The sequence below is a fragment of the Hyalella azteca genome, unplaced genomic scaffold (genome assembly GCF_000764305.2).
Source record: "Hyalella azteca isolate HAZT.00-mixed unplaced genomic scaffold, Hazt_2.0.2 contig17407, whole genome shotgun sequence".
Taxonomy (NCBI): domain Eukaryota; kingdom Metazoa; phylum Arthropoda; class Malacostraca; order Amphipoda; family Hyalellidae; genus Hyalella; species Hyalella azteca.
In genome coordinates, this window is record NW_025947191.1 from 19213 (window position 1) to 41112 (window position 21900).

General features: G+C 37.9%; 1 protein-coding gene across 1 annotated transcript in view; it reads left to right on the plus strand.

The window, feature by feature from the left end:
• The first annotated feature begins 2390 nt into the window (after positions 1–2390).
• The window catches only part of LOC108677509, a 58740-nt gene continuing 39230 nt past the window's right edge, over positions 2391–21900 (plus strand). The window contains exons 1-14 of the mRNA XM_018165734.2: positions 2391–2406; positions 3094–3130; positions 4239–4314; positions 8304–8442; positions 12693–12848; positions 14875–15026; positions 15286–15556; positions 15812–15943; positions 16399–16560; positions 16914–16986; positions 17984–18117; positions 19178–19363; positions 19866–19997; positions 20451–20612. Coding sequence (XP_018021223.2) covers positions 3094–3130; positions 4239–4314; positions 8304–8442; positions 12693–12848; positions 14875–15026; positions 15286–15556; positions 15812–15943; positions 16399–16560; positions 16914–16986; positions 17984–18117; positions 19178–19363; positions 19866–19997; positions 20451–20612 — 1812 coding nt within the window. The 5' untranslated portion in view covers positions 2391–2406. The remainder of the gene's footprint in view (positions 2407–3093; positions 3131–4238; positions 4315–8303; positions 8443–12692; positions 12849–14874; positions 15027–15285; positions 15557–15811; positions 15944–16398; positions 16561–16913; positions 16987–17983; positions 18118–19177; positions 19364–19865; positions 19998–20450; positions 20613–21900) is intronic.

Below are 21900 nucleotides of genomic sequence, written 5' to 3' on the forward strand. Positions count from 1 at the left end.
TCTAGTCTGCGAAAAATCGCAATAAACACAGAGCTTCAAATCCTTCAATCCACAGTTCTTGATATGTATGCAAATATTTACACACCTGCTTCCGCGAGTGTCAGTATTACATTTAAATTTATTTCAAATTGATATCAAGTTGTGATATGTCAGCAGTCAATAGAGTCAATGTATGCTGCATCATTTTTTCTGTGCTGTATTTAGAAGTAACAATTACTTGAAATCTCTCTGCTCATTCAATCAACACGATAAACCAAAGACCCCAATTCTGAGGATTGCCTGCTGCCTCCGAAAAGAATTATTAAAAAAAATTGAAATTGAATGATATTGCATTATGTTTATTGTGACCACAATTTTACATCCATATACCAATTGCAGAGCATATTTAGATTTTTAAACTAAACGGGTGACATGATAACTAAGTTCAAGTTAAAAGTCAGAAAATAAAAATATGTTTATATTTTTGATTCTTAGTGGCAAAGCACAAAGTTTTTAGATTCTCTCTCAAGCAACAATTTCTGATTCAAGAACTGATTTTAAAAATCTCTGGTTTGCCACTATACTTTAAGTGCCTTTCACCCCACTCCCCACAGACCTGACAAAAGTCCATTAGGTTCAATTAAATGTCAAGTTTGAAGATAGCTGGTCAAAAATGCCAGTTACGAATTCTCCTGTGAAAAAGTCTCTAAAATTACAAGACTCAGCGACAGGCGTAACTTGGCATATTCTTCAACGCCGACACTATTATGCCTAGTTTGCTATACTTTCCAAGTTGTAGCTGCTGAAGTGAACTGCAACGTTCAGATAAGAAAATAAAATAGTTTATAGTAACTGGAAGATGTGTTGTTGACTAAAAGGTACATTAATAATCTATTGCAAAAATTATGGTATCATTAAACTTTCAACAGTGACGCAAAAGTTACCATACACAGTAATGCCAAATATTAGAATTCCACCTTAGGCCACCAACCTGTACACACACACAATAAGTGAATAAGCCAGTAATGCCGCTGCACCTGCACGTAAAACACTGTTCTCTTAAAAAATAGACATAACCATCCAAAACTGGTCAGATATACAATTATTGTTTTGTAAGTTTTCCCAGAACATTTCTTAACTTTCTAAAACGTAGAACTATTTTTCTTAACTTGGCTGCCTCGCCAGTCTGGGCATGTCAAATGCAGCGATTCTATTTGAATGACAGTATACGCAACATGCTAACACATTTTTTTACTAAATTTAGTAATTTAAACATATAAATTACATGAAACATCACTAAATTCAAAGTAAGGAACATGTCCGTATGCCACAATAGAACCGACTCCTTCACAGCAATGAACGAGTCCCTTAATTCCACCGTTATTGAAATCGAATGGCTGCCAACCGACAGACTGCCGCCTGCCATATCTTAAGTTGAGTGACAAGTTAAATGCTGGGACGCTGGCCAAGTTAACTTTTTGTCTCAGTTTATCCAACGAATAAGGATAGTTTATTCAACTAATCGTGTGATCGAATTTTCTGTTGTATTTATTTTAGGAGTAAACGCTTTCACAGCAGGCTGAATTATTTATCGAAAATTAACGAACGGCTAGCGGCTTGGACAAATTGCACAAAGTGCAAGATACTAATAACGGTGAGATGTTGCCACACGTAAGACTGATTGTTGTTATCAATCAAAAGCTCAAGCTGAAAAGATATGCTTTATAAATGTCTCGTGTACATGAAGTCATTTTATGGAAGAGAACTATCATGTCTTTTGAGTTGATGTGACAATGTCATCCGGTTAATAATTCTTTCTGAATAATTTAATCAAAAATCAAATTATAGCGTGATTTAGAAATCTGAAAGCGGCCAATAGCAAACGATAACATTGCATTTGGGGACATTATAAAACTAAAGTTGAAGTTGATGAGAATGCTAGAAGGACCATTAATTGTTTTCAAACTGGGTCAATAACGATTAATATCTAATTGAATTAGCGTCAATTGCTCATTACAGAATCATGAATACCGTTCATCATGAATTAAAGTATATATCGATTTCCGATTTATTATTTTAAGAAAAATTAAAAACAATCCGATCGTTTGCGTATGAATTTCTTGGTTGGCTCTGAAGAGTTGCCTACTCTCATTTCCTTCGATCTGCTATGATAACACCACAGTCGATAGTTCGCCGTGCATCTGTATTGATTGTTTAGGAAAATTCAATTTCCAAATCTTCGAGCTGTCGTATCTTCTACGTTCTGCAATAACCTAAAATAATCGACATCGTTGCCCATATTGGCGTTTGACTGAGACGGGCATTTATTTTCACCAGTTGCTGCTCGGCGGCCGTCACGCGAGGGTGTGTGGTGATCACCGCGTTGCCTGACCGCTGAGTGAACATCAAAGACCAATTGGTGGCGAGGTAATTACATTGGAAGCGGTAAATTGCCTCACTAGAGACGAGCTTTTTGTCTAACGTCGCATGGTTCGCTGCCTTTCCACTGAAATATTCGCGGTTCTAGCCAAACTTTTACGTGTTTTTAAATTGACTCTTAATACCATGCACTTTTTGAAGCATTCAGTTTTTGAGGTTATACAATATTTTAATTAATTCCTGTCTTATCAGCGATGTATTTCTTTTCATCGAAGTCTGGCGACATGAGAAGTCAACAATAAAATCGTTCCAGACGAACATTTGATTCAAGTTTTGTTTCGATCGCGGCCGGAAGTCTGCTCTGTCTCAATAAAATGTACACATAGATTGTTAAAATCAACTAATTTACCCGAAAATGCATTACTTGATATAACAAATAAATTTAAGAAGAAGTCGTAGTTGCAAATCATGAGATAAAACGAACTTGAAATTATTCATTGATTATCATTAGTGCTGGGAAATACGAAACATTTATATTTAACTGGACGTGCGAATGATTCAATTTTGCGCATGCAATCGCAAAAATCAGCAAAAATGATAAAAGAGAACAATTAAACAGGAAAATTACTGTCGTTGAAAACCCGAAAGCAATTAAACGTTATAATATTAATCGTGGATGAACAATGACAGAAACTTGCTGAAACCTGTGCTAAATTCTTATACTTTCTGTTGCAGATGAGGGAGTTGAGCCTGTACCTCTTCCTCCTCGCAGGTAGGGTGAGAAGAATTCTCTTTTTCTTGTAAAATAGCGACTAAAAATGTTAATTCATTTAATTGAGACTGGAAAAATAGCTAGCGAACCAGATTTTTATGGAGGAAAAATAGTACAGTATATTTTGTATTTAGTTTCTTTTTAATATTTATATTACTTGCGGACCTAGAAGACCTCGAGTAAATCTAGGCGGAAAGTTTAATATTCGGATAGGCTGATGGATTATATTTACAAATTACTTAGAATAAGTTTCCCCTTGCAAAATAAAAATTTTAATAATAATACATGGACGATAGAAGAAGTGACGAATATAATTTTATCTGTATTCAAAACTAGGCATAGGCAATGTTAATACGATATCGATTTTTAAATAGGTGATATTAAATTACTGGTATCATGGTACTAAAACTAGTGCCTATTAGTTATTTACAGCGGCCGGCGATCACAACTTATCGTCGATAATTTTTCAGGGCCAACGCTAATTTAGTTATGTTGGTATCATATAACTGGGCCCGTGCATCAGCAAAGATCCTTAGGTATCACTTTTTCAGAAGTGAGAGTGAAGGGTGACGTCATGCACGAATATTAGCCATTGGAATTTCGTTTTACCGAAAATCCAGTACTGACACAAACTTTCTATGCGAAAATGTTCAGAGAAATTCATGATTAGCAACTGAAACCAAAACCTACTCTATTGTTACATCCATGCAGTAGCATCACGCAACTCTCAACAATGTGATTTCTTGACCACACGAACCAACATAAAACCTCTTAACCACACCGGAACTTCGACATTCGTCGCAACCTGAGCGTAACTTTACCATCGATCAAAATCTGCATAAAACTTCAGCGATGATCGCTACTTGACCGGACTTTTAACGATTAACCAACCGGACTGTAAATTCAACGCTGATTGTAACCTAACCGTAACCTGCAACGTCGATCGAAACTTTACTGCATTTTCCTCGATAATCGCGATAATAGCAGCCTGATGCTAACTTCAACGATAATTGCACACCGACCACACAAAATTTCATATTTGCTCTGATTTTCGCATTTCAAACATACTCGGTCAAGATTTTAACATTGCAATACACTCCCCCTTTAGGAGTGGCGGGTCACACCGGTGCGCAGCTGGACTTCCTGCAGGAGCTGCAGAGCTCCACGGGCGTGCGAGAGCGGGTGTGAGTAAACGGCGGCCTTATAGCAACAGATAATTTTAATTAAACTTGATTCATTTCATTTGAGATCAAAAATTTTCTATAGATATAATTCTATCTCCAATTTCGTTGCAATTTTAATCATGGTATGTAATCAAAACAAACAAATGATTATTGAACTTGATTATATGAAAATTTTAAATTAAATAGGAAGAATTGACAAATCTTTATCTGCCTTGTGCTACTTTCATAGCAGCAATGCTTCAGAGCGACAAACGATTTGACTAAGAAGATTGGTCCTTGACCGCATTGATCTATGGTTCATAAATGATCACCAATATGACCGTATCACCTGTACAGTTCACAGGTTCTGGTCCGTTCAAATGAGCTGGTATTGATAATTGGTTTATGAATTCTAATTCAATTTCTTAATTTAAGTACAAATGAAGGCAACTTTTACCTTCCGAGTGGGAGTTTGTTGTTGCCACGGACTAGAGATGATTTGTTACAACATCTTAGACATCGCTGGTTATGAATTACTATTACAATTAATATATACAATTACTGCATCATAGGCATCATAGTTGCTCGTTATAAAGTTGTTATATCTATGTCATGGACTTATACATATGTTACCTTGTATGTGCGTGCCATAGTTGCAGAAGTGAGAGTGCTTCTCATTTTACACTCTTTAAATGTTCTAAATGGTAATCTAGCCACTCATGTGTATTAAACCAAAATTGTACATCGCCAGAAACTGCGTCTCAGCAAAGTTCGCCTCAAAAGTATGACGCTAAGATTCTACAAGGCCATGCTTATTTCAGCGGTGATAGGAAGACGCTCGTAAACATTTAGTGGATTTTGAATCGGCTTTCTAAGATAAACCACTCAGGTGAAAATTCGCTTCTAAAACAAGTATTTGACTGATTCAAATTTCTCTTAATTTGCATTAGCACAATACTTCAGAATATAATCCGTTCAATCATAGTTCGTAAATCCACTTCTCGAGCTCCTTTTTCACATACACGTCGCTCTGAGGGACTTCACGGTTAAATAATGTACGTTTAAAAATTACTTTTTTAAAAACAACTCTTCTAAAGAATCCAGTGTCTCCAATGTTACACATGTACGATGAATTTCTAATTTTATTTTCGGATATTGAAAAATAATTTTTAAATTTTTTAATATATAAAAAATCAAAATTATTTATCTTGTTAATTGATTCATGCATTGTCTCTGACTTTACGCAAATGTTCAAAATTTCAGATCGATTGGACAGGTAGAAAAGTGTTAAATATCGATTATAAGATTTGTAGCAGACAAACAAACAACAAGAAGTGAAGTTGAAGAGAAATAATATACGTTTAAAAACTACTTTTTAAAGACAACAGTATCTCCAATCTTACAGATGTATAATGAATTTCTCATCTAATTTTTGAAAATTAAAAAAATTAAATTTTCAATTTTTTAAATATATATAATTTTTTTATATATAACTTTTTTCAAAATTATTTATTCTGTTAATTGATACGTGCACTGCCTCTGACTTCACACAGGTGTGCAAAATTTCAGATCAATTAGACAGGTAAAAGTGTGTCAAATATCAGTTATAAGATTTGTAGCTGACAAAATTATTTTTTCAATTTTTTTAATATTAAAAAAAAATTCTAAAATCATTTATTTTGAGATTTGATTGATGCATTGTCTCCAACTTTACACAAGTGGGCAATATTTCAGATCGATAGGTTAAGTAGAAGTGTATTAAATTTCGATTACAAGATTTGTAGCAGACAGACAGACAAACAGACAAGAAGTGAAGTTAAAGAGAAGTGTTGTAATGTTGTAAAAACTGCAGCTGGCCAATGTAAAGGGCCTACGTGCAATACTCGTTGCGGTGCGCTGAGTTTTCCGAATAATCACATTCTTATTCAAGGTCATCGTCGTTTTCTTCTTAATACGCGAGTATTATATTCCAGGAAAACGTTTCGTGTTACCGAAAATATTCCCGCAATTCCTCTACACTGCGCGAACCCATCGAACGGTGAATGCAAAGTTTCATTAACTTTAGGCTTTTTTCAGTTTTATGGCAGCATTTCTAAGCACGTATTCGCGATAAGTGGCCGCCCTTATTCGCTCGCTGCATAGATACGCACAGAAGTTTGTGTGCCAGTGTGGTTTCTTGGATACCATCGCATTGTAGCTGCTAGCCCACTGAATTTTTTTGGAATCTTCGTATATTAGGTATAATTCGGCATTTTCTATGCCATGCAATATTTCTTCTTTTTTAAAAAAGACTTGGCAATGCAAACCTATTGAAAATCAGATGTCCTGACTTGGTATGTCGAATAGAAAGAACTTGTAGAGCGGAATTACACTGAGGGTAGAATTTTGCCGTGAATATAATCAGTTTCCTTCAGTATGAAATGTGCGGTTCGGCAAGATAACTGAAATAATGCTATAATATCAGCACATACGTTTACGACCACGTTCGAATGCTGACACGTTTTCATACGACCATATAAACTTATTGCTGAGCACAGTAGTAAGTAAATTCCGTGAAAAAATTTATTTTCATTTCGGCACTCCTGGTAAATCCAGCTATGAAAATTAATTTATTTGAGATAAAAGTATTAGCCACATGGAAGTGGTGGAAAGCACTCAAATTGCCGTGGAAATGTTAATGTTACATTGCACTGTTACTGGTTGCTAAATGATTAGTATCACATACATCGTCAAGTCGTCAAGCAATCATTCAGAAGTTAAGCCACGCCTCCAAGTCAATAGTGCGCTGCGCAGCCTTTGTACTACATAGCAACAACCAGAGCCCAGGTCACGGGGCAGCGTCTGACCTGGCGTCTGACCTTCGTATCCATGATACCGGAATGTGGAGTTGCCCGTTGTCTGGGACGCGCCAGCGGCACGCGGCCTCGCTGACCTTAACGCTAGCATGTATTACAGGCGCGTTATATATATCATAACGAATACATTGATGTGTGATCGGGATTTGAAGTTAAGCTTAATCTACAATTTTCATCGGAAAAGAATTAGCAGCATGTTTTGCTAGAGGTCAGATATATAGTAAAAAATGCACGAATCAATAATTGATAAATTAAAATAAATATTTCCCAATCAACTTGACAAAAAAAATTATAACCATCATTTCGAGACACAGCGCTAGCAATAAATTCAGGAATTTCAAGTCCAAGAATTTGTAATTTTATATCAAACAAATGCATAAATCAATGCACAATAAAGAATATAACAAAATATGCAGATGTGATAATTTAACTCCAATTTCAAAACATAAAAAAAGTTTGCAATCAATCAATATTTTAGGAGTATTACCTTTCAATTATATAGTAAAAGAACTTTCTGACCCGATTGGCCTACGGTAATGCCACACTTTATGGACTTCCGAACACGGCACTAAATAAATTGCAATCCGTTATGAGCGCTGCTGCTCGACTCGTTTGCAGTAAGCGAAAATCCGACATTGTGTTGCCGATATTGCGCGATCTTCACTGGCTGGGCATGCAGCAGCGCACGAAGTTCAAGGTCGCTGTTCTGACGTTCCGATGCCTTCACGGTCTGGCGCCTCCTTATCTCACGGAAAGTCTGCAGCGCGTGTCGGAACTGTCGTGTAGAAGACGACTGCGATCGTCATCAACAGCGGATCTCGTTGTTCCATCTACACGTCTATCTACCGGCGGCGTAATAGAGATCCTAGTCGCCTCCGCCAGAACCTGGAACAGGCTGCTGGCTTCCGTAACATTGGCTCCTTCGTTGCAGGTGTTTCGTCGACGCCTAAAGACGGAACTATTTCGTAAAGCCTCTGAGTCAAGTGTTTTGTCATTTTTATCTGTGCTCATCCTTTTTCCTGTTTATTCATTTCTCGGTTGCTATCAAATTTATGTGTAACGTGCCCTCGAAGTTCTTTTGAACCAGACGCCACGATAAAGGCTTCGTAGAATAATAATAACAACAATGATAGCTACCGTACACTCTTCTCGCAGGATGTCGCGCCTTTTCAACACGGATGCGTACGCCTCCTTCAACGCCTCCTTCAAGGACCTGCTGGCAAGCGGCCACCTGAGCTTCCTGTCGGTGGAAGAGGCAAGAGCCCTGCCATCAAACTTGTGGCGCATGTACGGGGTGAGTGTTGGGTGAGTCCTTAATGTGGCGCATGTACGGGGCGAGTTTTGGGTGAGTCCTTAATGTGGCGCATGCACGGGGTGAGTGTTGGTGAGTCCTTAATGTGGCGCATGTACGGGGTGAGTGTTGGTGAGTCCTTAATGTGGCGCCGGTACGGGGAGAGTTTTGGGTGAGTCATTAATTAATGTGGCACCGGTACGGGGTGAGTTTTGGGTGAGTCCTTAAATGTGGCGAGTACGGGGTGAGGGAAGCGTGAGTGATTCTGAATGACAAAGTGAAAACCGTTCGTTCAGATTGTAAAAAATTCAATGGGGGGTGACGCTCAATTTCTAATGGGATGTAAAATTTAATTTCTAGGCTGGCTGAGTGAATTATAACAATCTCTTGATTCCACTGCTTTCATTCACCAAGAATATCAGAAGTTATTACATTTTCAGTGATCTTCACATAAGTTTTTCTTTCCAATGCATTTCATTACACTTCTTCACGTGCATAATTCCGGGGTATAGTATTTCCAGTCAATACTAGACACTCACAATTAAACAATATAAAACGTAGGCACCGAAGACAGTGAACTTAGATACTTTATACGCCACCATGGCTAGTGTGTACCTAATGCGTTGGACGCATTTTCTATGCACTCATTGCGCAAATTAGTCGATCCACCTTGGAGCTGGACATGCAATCCAGCCTTGTTGTCTGAAATTCAGGGGAGCTGATGCTAGGCATAGTGAAGCATATTTGTCATTCCTCAGTGAGGTATCAAACTACCTCTGCTTGGAACTGCCGCAAGCATTTATTTCATATTTTTTTGTTTATTGCGCTGCGTGAATCCAGTCAAGAAAAAATTATATCAATGTATTAGTCTGGCCAAATTCTTGTTAATAATTTTTTTCATGTAAATTAAGAGATATTTTATTAACAAACAGGGAAATATTCCGAATTCTTACATTCAACATTGCACAAAAGTCATAATATTGTAGTATTTGCAAAATCTCAGAAAAGCTCCGGAACTAATGATTTAAAAGATTCGGCAACCGAGACTATAGTAAAGAGAATAAACTAGGCCGTATTTTAAATAATTTATTTTAATAATTAAATTCATCAAAGCCCACTGTATTTATTATTTCGTATTTTTTCAATTATCAGTATGTCTTTTTGTACGGCGCCATTTATTTATCTCCAAAACGGAAATGGGTTTGCCGTAAGATGGTTGGGTAATTGAAAGATTTCTTTTAAATAATTCCATTGAACCGACAGCTACATGCAATACTGAATGCGATGTACCTTAAATTGATTAAATGATTACTTATCTACGAACATTCTATGTTGATAAATGGGATTTAAATTACGATTATTCCTGTTGTTGTTGCGCCAAGTATGGCCTATATTATTCCATTCAATCAGCAGGGCGTCCCTAGGTATACACTTGTGCCCGAAATTATTCATACCCTAACGTCATTTCCACAAATTACGAGAAATAGGCCAAAAAATAATTATCTAAAACCTTAAAACAAATTTAAACCATTTATGAACCATATAACATGTATTTGAAAACCCCCATAAAAACATTATTTTTCAGTTTTGTAAAGAGATACAAAGGAAACATAAAACTGACACATGACCAAATTTATTCGTACCCTGAATCATTAGTTAATATCATGGCCTTTTTACTCGTGATAACTTGTTGTAAACGCTCAGTGTAATGGTCAACAAGGTTCCTGCATGTATCGACGCAAAGTTTTGTCCATTTTTCCAAGGCATATTGTTCCAATTCTTTCAAATTTTTAGGTTGTCTCTTTTTCATTTCTATTGTCAGTACGCGCCACAAATTCTCAATTGGATTGAGATGGGGAATTCGACTAGGCCATTCCATGACATTGATGTGAGAATCATCGAAATATTTATTGACTATTTTCGATGTGTACTTCGAATTATTATCCTGCTGAAGAATCCAATCAGGACAAAGAAAAAACTTTCTGCATCCTGCTTGATGTTATTTTTGATAATATCAAAATATTGTACTTTTTACATGATTCCGATTACTTTGTAGTATACGTAGACTTCCAGGTCCCCTGTCAGAAAATGAACCCCAAAAGATAAGATTCCCACCGCCATGTTTAACTGTGGGGATTGTTTTCTTTGGATTATGAGCCTCACCTTTTTTTCGCCAAGCGTAAGCAACATTCATATGCCCGAATAATTCAATTTTAGTCTCATCTCTCCACAAAATCTTGGATAAAAATGGGGTTTGGTAATCGACAGGAGTTTTAGGAAACTTCTGGCGTGCTTTGACATGCTTTTCTGTTAGCAAAGGGGTTTTCCTGAGTCGACAACCCTTCAGTCCGTTACGACGCATTGTTCTTTGCAATGTTTGTCTTGATACATTCATATCAAAAGCATCCAAATTTGATAGAATTTCCATACTAGTGATCCTATAATTGTTGCAAATTGAGCGTATTATGTTTCTAGCACATCTAGGGGAGATTTGTCCTTTCCTTTCTCGACCAGCAATGTTATCCACCGTGATAAATGGTTTGAATTTTTTTATAATGCTCTGTATTGTAGACGTAGGAACATCAAACTTCTCAGATATTGCTTTGTATCTCATCTCTTCTTTGCGGGAATTTATCATTTTGCTTCCGAGATCATCACTAAGCTCTTTTTTCTTTGCAATCTTCAAACTTTCAGCACAATTTTAGCTTTTCCCAAAATTGTGAAAAAAATTATATTTTTCAAACTTTGCAGAAAAAAATATTACAGTGCTTAGTAACACCAAATTTTGTAATATAATTATTGTGTATCTACTACTATTTTCATTATTAGTTCTTCTTTAATATTATAATAAATGATCTGGAATAAGAGGGTACGAATAATTCTGAACGGTTAGTTACTCACAAAATTCAAAGTAATTACTATCGAAAGTTATTATATACGTATTTTCTAGCATTAAATTTGTTGTACATAATAATGACAATCCTTCCTAGAAGAATAAGTTGTAAATGATCTCTATTGTTCATTAAAATTGGAATTTTATTATATTTCTGAAGGGGTATGAATAATTTTGGGCACAAGTGTATATGGCGAAATATAAGGAAAATAGTGAAAATTTGTGAAAAATCAGTGAATCTTATATTAGCATGATATATAAGCCACTTCATGTGCATTTGTTATATGATTAAATGTTGAATAATCCTCAACATTCTAATATTCTATGCAAAATTATCATTAGGTGTAATACTCTTTACGCTATGGGTGCATCTTAACGAATGTGCATATTGTTTTTTTTATATTAAATGACATTTTCATTGTGTAATTTGATTTAGGTACATTTTTTTAACTAAGAAAGGATCCGATAAATAAAAAAAACAGAATATGAGATTAAATTATGTTCCCGACTAAGCAACTTATTAATTTGCCCTACCATATAAACTAGCGGTAACCAAGAAAAACAAGTTGAATCCATTCTCAGCTCATCAAAACGAAAACGCTCAGCTTGCAACGCTTTGAAGGTGGCTAAAAAGGTAACTCCGAACATACTTTCCATTGAAAGTTATTTGCTTGGTCATTATGTTCATTTAACTTCAGCAACCACAAGCTGTACTAGCATCAAACTTATTTTGAGACCTAGATGGAGTAGTTATTACGATTTATACAATATTACACATTTTAAGTTTAAATCTACTCTGTGGCGAAGTCTGCTATGCTGGACATTTTTAGGTTTGCAGGCTTGAATTAAATAGCAGCATTGAAACATTTAGCAAAGAAATTAATCATCATACAGTTCGTCTCCTTTAGAGTGTTAATGAAACTTGCATTATCGTTTTGCGTCTACATCCAACAAATTTTTCACTTGTATCAATATCTAACTTGACTTATTCCTCAGCATCTCCCTTGTGGGAACCAGGCATGACACTCAGCATGGGTACTATGATATTGTGTTCAGTCCCTGAAGTTTACTAGTTGTCAAGTTGTGTATATTTTGAGCCCCTAATGAACACGATTTAGCTTGTCTAATGAACAGCCTTCTTCAAACTCTTAGTTGAAGAAATTATCTATCTTTTCGATGATGTTCAGCACATTATTTCATTACGAATTCCCAGAGGAACAACACCCGAAACTGGTATCGATCCCATCATTTGATAAAATTTTTGTCGAGTAGTTTGTACATGGCAAAATTTGTTCCTTTGCGCGTGCTCTCTTAGACTTTGGGTAAATTTTTAACTCATTTACGCACGACACTTTCACAGGCGTTTTCCCTACTCACGCTGAGGAATGACACGCGGGACTTGGTGACGCCGTATTTGTCGCAGCGCGTCAGGGATGAGATGGACGTCCTGAGGAGAGTCAACGTCACCCTGCCCCAGGCCATCGACAGGCTCAAGAGCTTGCTTGTGGACGTTAACGTGAGTGATCTTGATTTGAAGATTTTTCGCAGCTGAGCCGCACAAATTTGATGGTGCAAGTGTTTGAGAATAAAATGGTCGCTCATAAAAGTAAGGCAGTCTTTAGTTAATAAAAAAATTTTATGGCTGAAACGACAAACTGTTGAGAGACACTATCTTTGATCACTACTTTGAGCAGCACTCTGGGTGATAACATGTCGCGGAATTCACTGACCGACCCTCAAATTTGAAACTGTTTAGCATAAAATTAGTAAAATTAGCATTTAAAATTTTATTTCTTTTGTCCAATGGGGTTCCAGAGGTGAAAGAAAGATTTATTTAACTAATTTTAACGCATAAGGTCAAAATGTTGTAGCGGGGAACCACTAGCATGTACTGACCATGATCGTTAGTCTACTATACATTGCGTTGGCGAGATAATCGAACACCAGCCTGGCTGAAGGTGATCATGGTGCAAGTTATGAAGTCATAATCATGAACAAAATACGCTGAAACCAAAGGATATTTATCATTTCTTTCTTTTCAATATAACAATTTCGATTAACAAATATTCTTTAGAACTGGAGTCTATACCATTACAATGTCCTCACACATTGTTTCAAGGTGATATACGACTGCCGTGCTTCCAGTGTTAATGGACTCATTCTGTGAATGCCAGCAGGAGGCGGTATTTATTCGCGACTAATTAATAAATGAATAATGTGCATCAGTTTTCACACAGTGTGAAGAAAAAGAGTAAGGACCAGTTGCACTATTATTCGGATATAAACATTTGTATTAGTAGTGCTCTCTAAGTTTCTCATTTTGAGGGCAATGCAGGGCAAAAAATTGTAGGGCAATGATTAATTTACATAAAATAATGTAAATAAATGACTTCATTTATGGACGATTTCACTGCTACGACCTCCTAATTTTGTTTCTAATTGAACGTACTTAAATTAATTAAGAAAAAATGTATTGACGGCTGAACGAAAGCTTTCCAACAATTGATTGATCTAAGGAATTGGTCCATGTAAAGAATTTTACTAGGCATACTTCTCTCGTGTACATAAGGTTGGGACCTTTTAGGCAGGACCAGAGTTAATGAGCTCAGACAAAATTCATTTTGAACCAAACTTGACCGAGATTGTTCAGCAATTTGGTACGTTATCATTTACTTATGTTATGATCCTTTTTATTACTTGTTAACCTTGGCTATTTTCTCTATATTGTTTATAATCTCGAATAACCTCGATTTGTGTTCAAATTGTTCATTCTTTGTTTTCAGAAACCGTTACAATCCACAACGAGTTTTCATTCTGAACAATCCCCTGAACAAAGAGCCATATTCTTTACAGTCCATATAATACATAATATATAATAAATTACATAACATGATCCAAGGACTTGATTCATATAATAATATGATGAACCATGCAATATACTTTCTTGCCGCCTCATTTCCATATGTTAGAGATCAAGTCAACTTAGAGGTAAAGAAATATGCCAGCATTGCTGTTCGATTTCAAAATGTGCTTAATCGTTCCTTAAGTTTTCTAAAACAGTTACTTCTTTGTACGTGAACAAATTTGTCGATGAGCCAAATTGTTTTTAATTAAGTCCGTTGTTTATTATTCCCAACGCAATACAATAACTGATTCGCATTGTGTTTTGAAAAAATGATCACGGAAATAAATACCAGGTCGGAATAATAGAAATTGTTCACCGTCTTAGGCCTCATCCCACGGGCAGACTTGAAAAAATTTTGTGCAGTTTAGACATGCTATGGGTAACAATATACGCCTCTACAGCCTAAACGTCCATTTACACCAGCCGAGCGTTATTTTAAAAGGCGAATTCTAAAATATTTCCTAACTGATTCCGTTTAGTGTAAACGGAAACTTACACCGAACAGGGCTTGAGAGCCACGATCGCGATTGTTGTCAACTTTTCCGCTACTAGCGCGAAATTTGCGAGAGAATAAAGAATTTAGAACAATGTTGACTAACCGTTCATGCCAAAGTATTTTATAATTTTCTGTAACCAGGCACCACGTATGGAAGTGGCTCTACTGCTGGAGATGCTAGGGGACTCCGGGGACTGGACGCAGGAGAACATCATCAACCTGAAGCCCATCCTCTTCCAACTGCCCATCGCCATGCTCACCAACCTACGCGACGCGCGCACCATTGCCATACTGTTAGTACACAAACACAGGTCACAAGTAAAAAACAACCTTATAAATCTACCCCGCAGCAAAATGCATCAATGTTTTTACATTTATAGATTTTGAATGAATGAACGTTCAATGAATCTCTTTTTACTCTACTAACAACAAGGGTTCTGCAACGAAAAAGTTTAGCTGTCCTGGACATCTTTCTCACAATTACTGGCTATTTAATTACCAATTCAAAATTTCAAAGATTATCTTAACGTTGAAGATCATTTTGTTGCACAGGTATGAAGAATTGAACCTATGCATGAACAACTCGGTCAACAAGTCAGCCTCGTGCCCGAGTCAGGCCGAGTCTAGGGGCGAGGGGACAACACCGCGCGCCCAGTACATGCTGTCGCTGCGGGCGTGGCTCATCGAGAAGACCTACGGCGACCCCAGCAACTGGGACCGCGACACCTTCGCCAAGATGACCAACCTCAGCATCCTGCCCGACGCTTTCTTCCTACGACTGCGTCCTGAAGTCCTACTGACGCGCAAGGATGAGATACTAACCGTGAGTCAAGTTCGCAATAGAAGCATGTAAATGACATCACGTATTAGATATATGACCACGCGATGACACAATTGTGACTCGATGCAATTTTGTTCACATCTCTTACACAAGTGAAATTTTATGTAATTGGTGACATAGAAAAGAACGAGATTCAATATCCAGAGCTATTTGTTGAATAAGGTTTAAAGATTGTAGGAAACAATAAGTAGAATTATCCGATTATTTTCATGTTTACAATTGACTATATTAACGCAGATGCTGCAAACAAAAGTACTGAAACTGCGAGCGTTAGGCCGCTACCTCGTCGAAAGGATCTTCGAGGCCGAGAAAGTGAGGCGTGAGAATAATGACCTGCAGCCGCTCATCTCGCAGCAGGAAGTCGACAGGGTTTGTCGGAAAGATTCACCGCAATTAATGACAGCATTCGTTGCGCCTACATTTATTATCCTTAATAAATAACAACTCACTTGGTAATATTTATAATATCTTTAATGAATAAATCTTTAATATATAAGTATATATAGAAATAATATCGTTATTTCTTGCATTGCGGAACTAGGTCCGATATTATACCCATGAGTATCTTTAATCCTCTACGTTACTAGTTACATCGCAAATAGAAGCTCAATCTTTAAATTAGCTCTCTTCACTTATTCCAGGGAACGATGAGCAGACGTAGAGATGCTTAGCAAATTACCATTAATCATTAGTTGATACTGACACCAGCGGTGATGATTTAACAATATTGCATTGAACGATTTTTTCTGATTATTCGTTTACCGAATTATTAATTGTAAATTTTTCGTTGATGGTAATATTGATAACCTCCGTACAACAAACAGATCAAGGCCGTGATCAGCCCGCTGCGCACCGCAGGCCTCATGCAGTTCGTGTACGCCACCGACCTTCCCAATGAGGTGCTAGACGCCGACGACAGACTCATCCGCAACGAACTACGCTCATTCACCACCGATGCGCTGCAAGGCGGTTCCATCGACGCATTGGTATGTCCTCGTATCGTAAATCCTGAATAAGGTCGCAAGTTTAGGGATTTTTGCTGTTAATTTATATCGAATTGCCTTGATCTTAGGTTTCCTCAGAGACCCTCCACTGTATTCATCCCTGCAAACTCAACTTTATGCTCTCCTATGTCTCAAGCTTGGGATCCTATATGTCTTATGTTCTGATGACACAAAATCTTGTTATTTCAACCAATAATTTTGTAAAGCTCGACGCGAACTACGAGTATCGCAATTACAACTATCGCAAATTTTGTCAGTAAACGTTAAAGATATTAAAATTCTCCAATAGTACTATACATTTTGAAATAAGTCTTTGAGATGCGTTCATCCTATAGGTGCTGGAAACCACCATACAGAGCTTGTTCAGCTACCCGCAGCCCCTCACCAGTGAGCAAATCCGAACACTTGGTGAGTAATTGCGAAACAAAAATAATTGTCTGGTCACATATTCTGGTATAGTATGGATGATTGTGGATGAGAGTTGAGTTAAAATATAGAGGAGTCCACGTTAATAAGATTTATTGAGACGTAAACGTAAGTGAGGACATGCAACTCAGTTTCGACGATTCATTGCAACTTTTACACAGGTGGACTTGATGGCTGGTTTCACCATGCACAGAACTTTATCGAACTGGATAATGCATATGTATGAAAATGAACTTAATGACTTCCATCGTTTTTTCAAACTTTTGTTTTTCCACTTTTTGAGCCCCATTGTATATATATAGTTATGCAGGTACTGAAAAACTCGCACATGAATGTTCCGGGAGGCTTCTGCCCACTGTCTTCCGCTCGAGGTTCGAAGTGCAGTCTCTGGGAAACTTGCAAGTGCGATAGGCTAGGCCAACGCAACTCTTGCCATACACACAGGAGAATATAAAGTCGGCAATGCGATTCTAGCTAGTCGCTGATTTCGGTCGGGTGGCCAAGCAGACCTAGAATAACTCTAACACAGCTATGGCGAGACTGCCGCGGAGGCTGAAGCATACCCCAAATTTTGTTAGGGGGCGTGACGTAATAAAGTTTGTTTGGCTTGGGTATAGAAAGTTTTATGTAAATATTGAAGTACACGTATGAGAAATTGAATGAAGTTAGCAAAAATTGCGGTTATTATTTTAATGTGGTCTGATGGTGTGATGGATCCTGGCTTTGATTTACAAATGACGTCCTGGTGTAGAGTGGTCCATCGTGTGGGTGACGTGATTGTTGTCGTGTGGGTGACGTGATCCTCTATTTCTGTTAAAATGTATTTATCGTGTGATTACATGTGGTGCTAGTTGTACTTCGATACAATGACACGGATGTATGAGCTCCTTCTCATAAATTACTGCTAATTATCTGAGATGCCCAGCATATTAGATTTTGTTCTACAATTACCATAAGGGCACAATCAATCATTATGCAGGTATGAGCCGCCTGGCGCTGACACCAGGTCGGGTGCTCAAACGTTCTCTCATGAACTACACCATGGACTACTCAGAGCTTAAATGGCTCATTACCGCCATTCAGAACACTGCTGGCTCCACATCACAGGCCAAGGTCGGTGCTCGTGTCGCGTTCACGTAAGGGTGTGGTGTTCTTGATAGTTGCCAGAGGTGGGCAGTAGCGCGCTACATGTAGCGGCCGCTACATTTTCAGTAGCGGTAGCGGCTCTACATTTAAGGCAATGTAGCGGTAGCGGTAGCGCCCGCTACATATTTAAGTAGCGATACGAGGTTTTGCCGCTACAGCGCTACCGCTACATTTATAGATAAAGCCTTTAGATTTTACTTAATAGTATTAAATATTATTTAAAAACCAGCATAATACATACATAATAGATATTACAGAATAAAACTGTACGAAAGATTTAGGTGTAATGTTGTCAACCTCAGCCTGTTACTAGTGTCAACATGTTAGTTGTTACTTGTTAAGTTGTTACTAGTTACCACTTACAGGTTTTTTTCATCTTTCAGTTTGCTTACAGTTATTTTTACACAGTTATTTTTATGTTTCACCTTCCCTACATGGATGTCTACTTCAATCTACCAATCTCAAAAATAATCCACATATATATGCAAAAAAAGACTGATTTTTATATGTATATGTGGATAATTTCTTAGATTGGTAGATTAAAGTTCACATCCATGTACGGAAGGTAAAACATAAAAATAACTGTAACTTCTATTTACTGTATCTAACCCTGGGGTAACCCATACTAGTTCGGTTAGGTTAATTGCAGTAAAGTTGCATTGATATGTTTTAAAAATGTTTTATTATCATTAAATGTTAATGATTAAATCCCAATAGCAGAACAATAAATATTTAGAGATTTCCAATAATTTTGGCCATTGTAGCGGCTAATGTAGCGCGCTACATTTTACTGTAGCGGTAGCGCCCGTTACAATCTAGTGGGTGTAGCGGTAGCGGTAGCACCCGCTACATTTAGAGCATGTAGCGGTAGCGGTAGCGCCGCTACATTTCCAAGTAGCGCTGCCCAGCTCTGATAGTTGCATGAGGTAATGGGATGGTTAAAATGTATCACTAAGGAAATGGTATTGAAGTATTTTTTAACAGTCGTAAAATCGTGTCGTAATGGTTATGTGAAACCAACCACCAGCTGATGATGATCAGGACCGAAGTTTGGGCCGTGGGTGGAGGACGGCTGGCACTAGAGTACATTCCTGATGAGCTACTGAGCGCCATTAGCATGGAATCCTTCGAAGACAGCTTTACATCTGATAGCATTGAAATGCTGAAACGTAGCAGCTATGACACGGCCCAGACAGCTATCCTTATCTTAAACGTGAGTTTGGGAATCAGGGACTTTGACAGCAACATCCATACTCAGCAATTATTAATGGTCATCCTTAATGGGTGGGCAAGCAATGGGCTACCAACAACAATTATTTCTACATTTTTTAACTTTAAGGGCGACCATTTTATCATCGAGTCACTCGCAGCCGGAGTATGACTTGCAGCTTTACATGGGGAACAATATTCTCATGCACTTTCATTAGCTAAATAGTATAAATTTTAAAATTATCACTTTAAACGAAACCTGTCGATTCTATGCATGATATCCGAAAATTGAAAGTTTTTAAATTTGCTGCAACGAAGACGTATGTCTTTTTTTAGACGAAATACTAAAAATTATCAGCTTCTACAAGCTAATAATGTTTTCATTAAACATTATTAGAATTTTAGGCTCTTCGAGCAAATTCATACCAAACAAACAAAATAGATTCCATCAAGGTTTCCTCTGGCAAGTAATTCGGCACAGCAATGGAATTTCAAAACATTTCAAGGTGGTTGCGTCAGATCTACTGAAACTACTTTCCGGCAACACTAAGGAGAGAATTCCAACCAATAATTACAACGACCGCAGTAAGGACGCCTTGAAGGAGTGGGCCCTCGGTATGCTTCCCTCATCCAAGTTGGTAAGATGTAGGGAACTTAAAATGCCATAATTCTGTGACATACTGAATAATTTTTATTGCTCTTTATGCCATACTTATAACAATCTTATCTTATTTAACTTCATCTAACACATAGCCTACTAAATGGGGTCATTATAAGAAAAAAATTTCCATACAGCTGCAATTCGAAATTCAATAGCTCTTATAAAAAATGAGTTCATCATTAACATTTAAAATCAGCCAGAATGTAAATCTCAGTAGCATACAAGTGATTTAGTTGAACAATGAAGATGTATGTTTTCATCACATCTTTCGTGAACATAAAAACCTAATTTTTTAACATTTCATGATTAGTTTACATGTATCATCGCACCGAAGTATATCCATTTCACAGAATTGCACGACAAAGTGGTTCTCAATAATTAGTTCAAATTGGACTTGGCGATCCATCACTTCACACTCCTTTTTCCGCAGGGCTTAGCGATGTCAGAAAAAGCTTTCAAGAACGGGGTAAATATGAACACCGACGCCAACGCGGCGATGTTCCTGCAGGCGGTGGACGCCAGGAACATACCGACCTCCAACATCGTCCAGCAGCTCGAGTACATGAAGGATGGCTTCCCTACACGCCAAGCAGTATGTTTTCTCACCTCACATTAACACACTCATGTTTGCACAATTACCCAACTGGACTCTTTCATGCCCGTTAATATGACTCGTGGAATTATTCCCTCCAGAGCCTAAAAGTACTAAAACTCTAAGCGTGTCAGGACCGTTAAGGTAAATGGGTTAGTATGAATTAAAGAAAACCGCTCGACTATACCAGTGGTTTCCCAACTTTTTCAGACTGGCGCCCCCTTTGGCTCTCCAGTAAATTTCTAGCGCCTCCCCCCACTGGCACGTATAAAAACCAACTCCTCTTTCTGGATATTTAGTACGCTGCAATTTGAAAATTGAAAGGTTAAACACTTATGTGTAGTTCACAAACAGAACCTCATTTAGTAAACCATTATATTTTTGAGCAGCTTTAACTGCTTCAGCAATAGAAACCCAGGACGTCTCGGCAAATTTTTGGCCGGACCCGTGGCCGGTAATATCTCCCAAACTAATGAACGCTGCTCGATGAAACTTGGAACACGTATTCACTAGGTCCTAACTGTGATGTTTAGCTCGTGAATTTTTTATTTTAATTTGGCCTTCATTCGTGAATTATATGGCGATACGGGCCGAAATTCGCAGGGATCAAAGAATTTCTTCCAAACTACTGAACACCCAGTCAAGCAGGCCTTGATCGATCGATGAAGATTAGAACGGATCGATGAAGAAATTGATGCAGATTCTTGCTCGATCGACGAGGGCAAATCCCCATTTGGAGTGGGCAACGGAGAGGGCAATGTCGCGGGGCGCGACGACGATTATCGAGGAACTTTCTATGCCGATTCAGCGAAGATCGTCGAAGTTTCTGCACCTGATAATTTGTTGAATCGAATAATCTGCATCGATCGATAGATGAGCACGACTAGCCGTTCGAGCTTCGTTCAAACGGATGTCGACTACGCATGAGTGCTCGCTTGGCGGTAGCACCTCCAAACTGTATACTGCCTTCAAAAAACCTGAGCTCTGCTCAAATCACTCTCCTAGTGACACAGTACATGGTAATTCAAATACACAGGAACATTATACAGAAAACGAAACACCAGCACGTATTAGAAGGACATTTTATCGCGAGTATACTTGTAGCTGCACGATTGACGCCACACTACTGGAAATTAGTCATGGATGAGCACCACTCGTTCGACTTCGTTCAAACGGATGTCGTTTGCCTGAGTTCCCGCGTGACTGTAGCACCTCCAAACTTTATACTGCCTTCAAAAAACGTGAGCTCTCTTCCAATCACTCTCCTGATGACACAGTAGATGGTAAT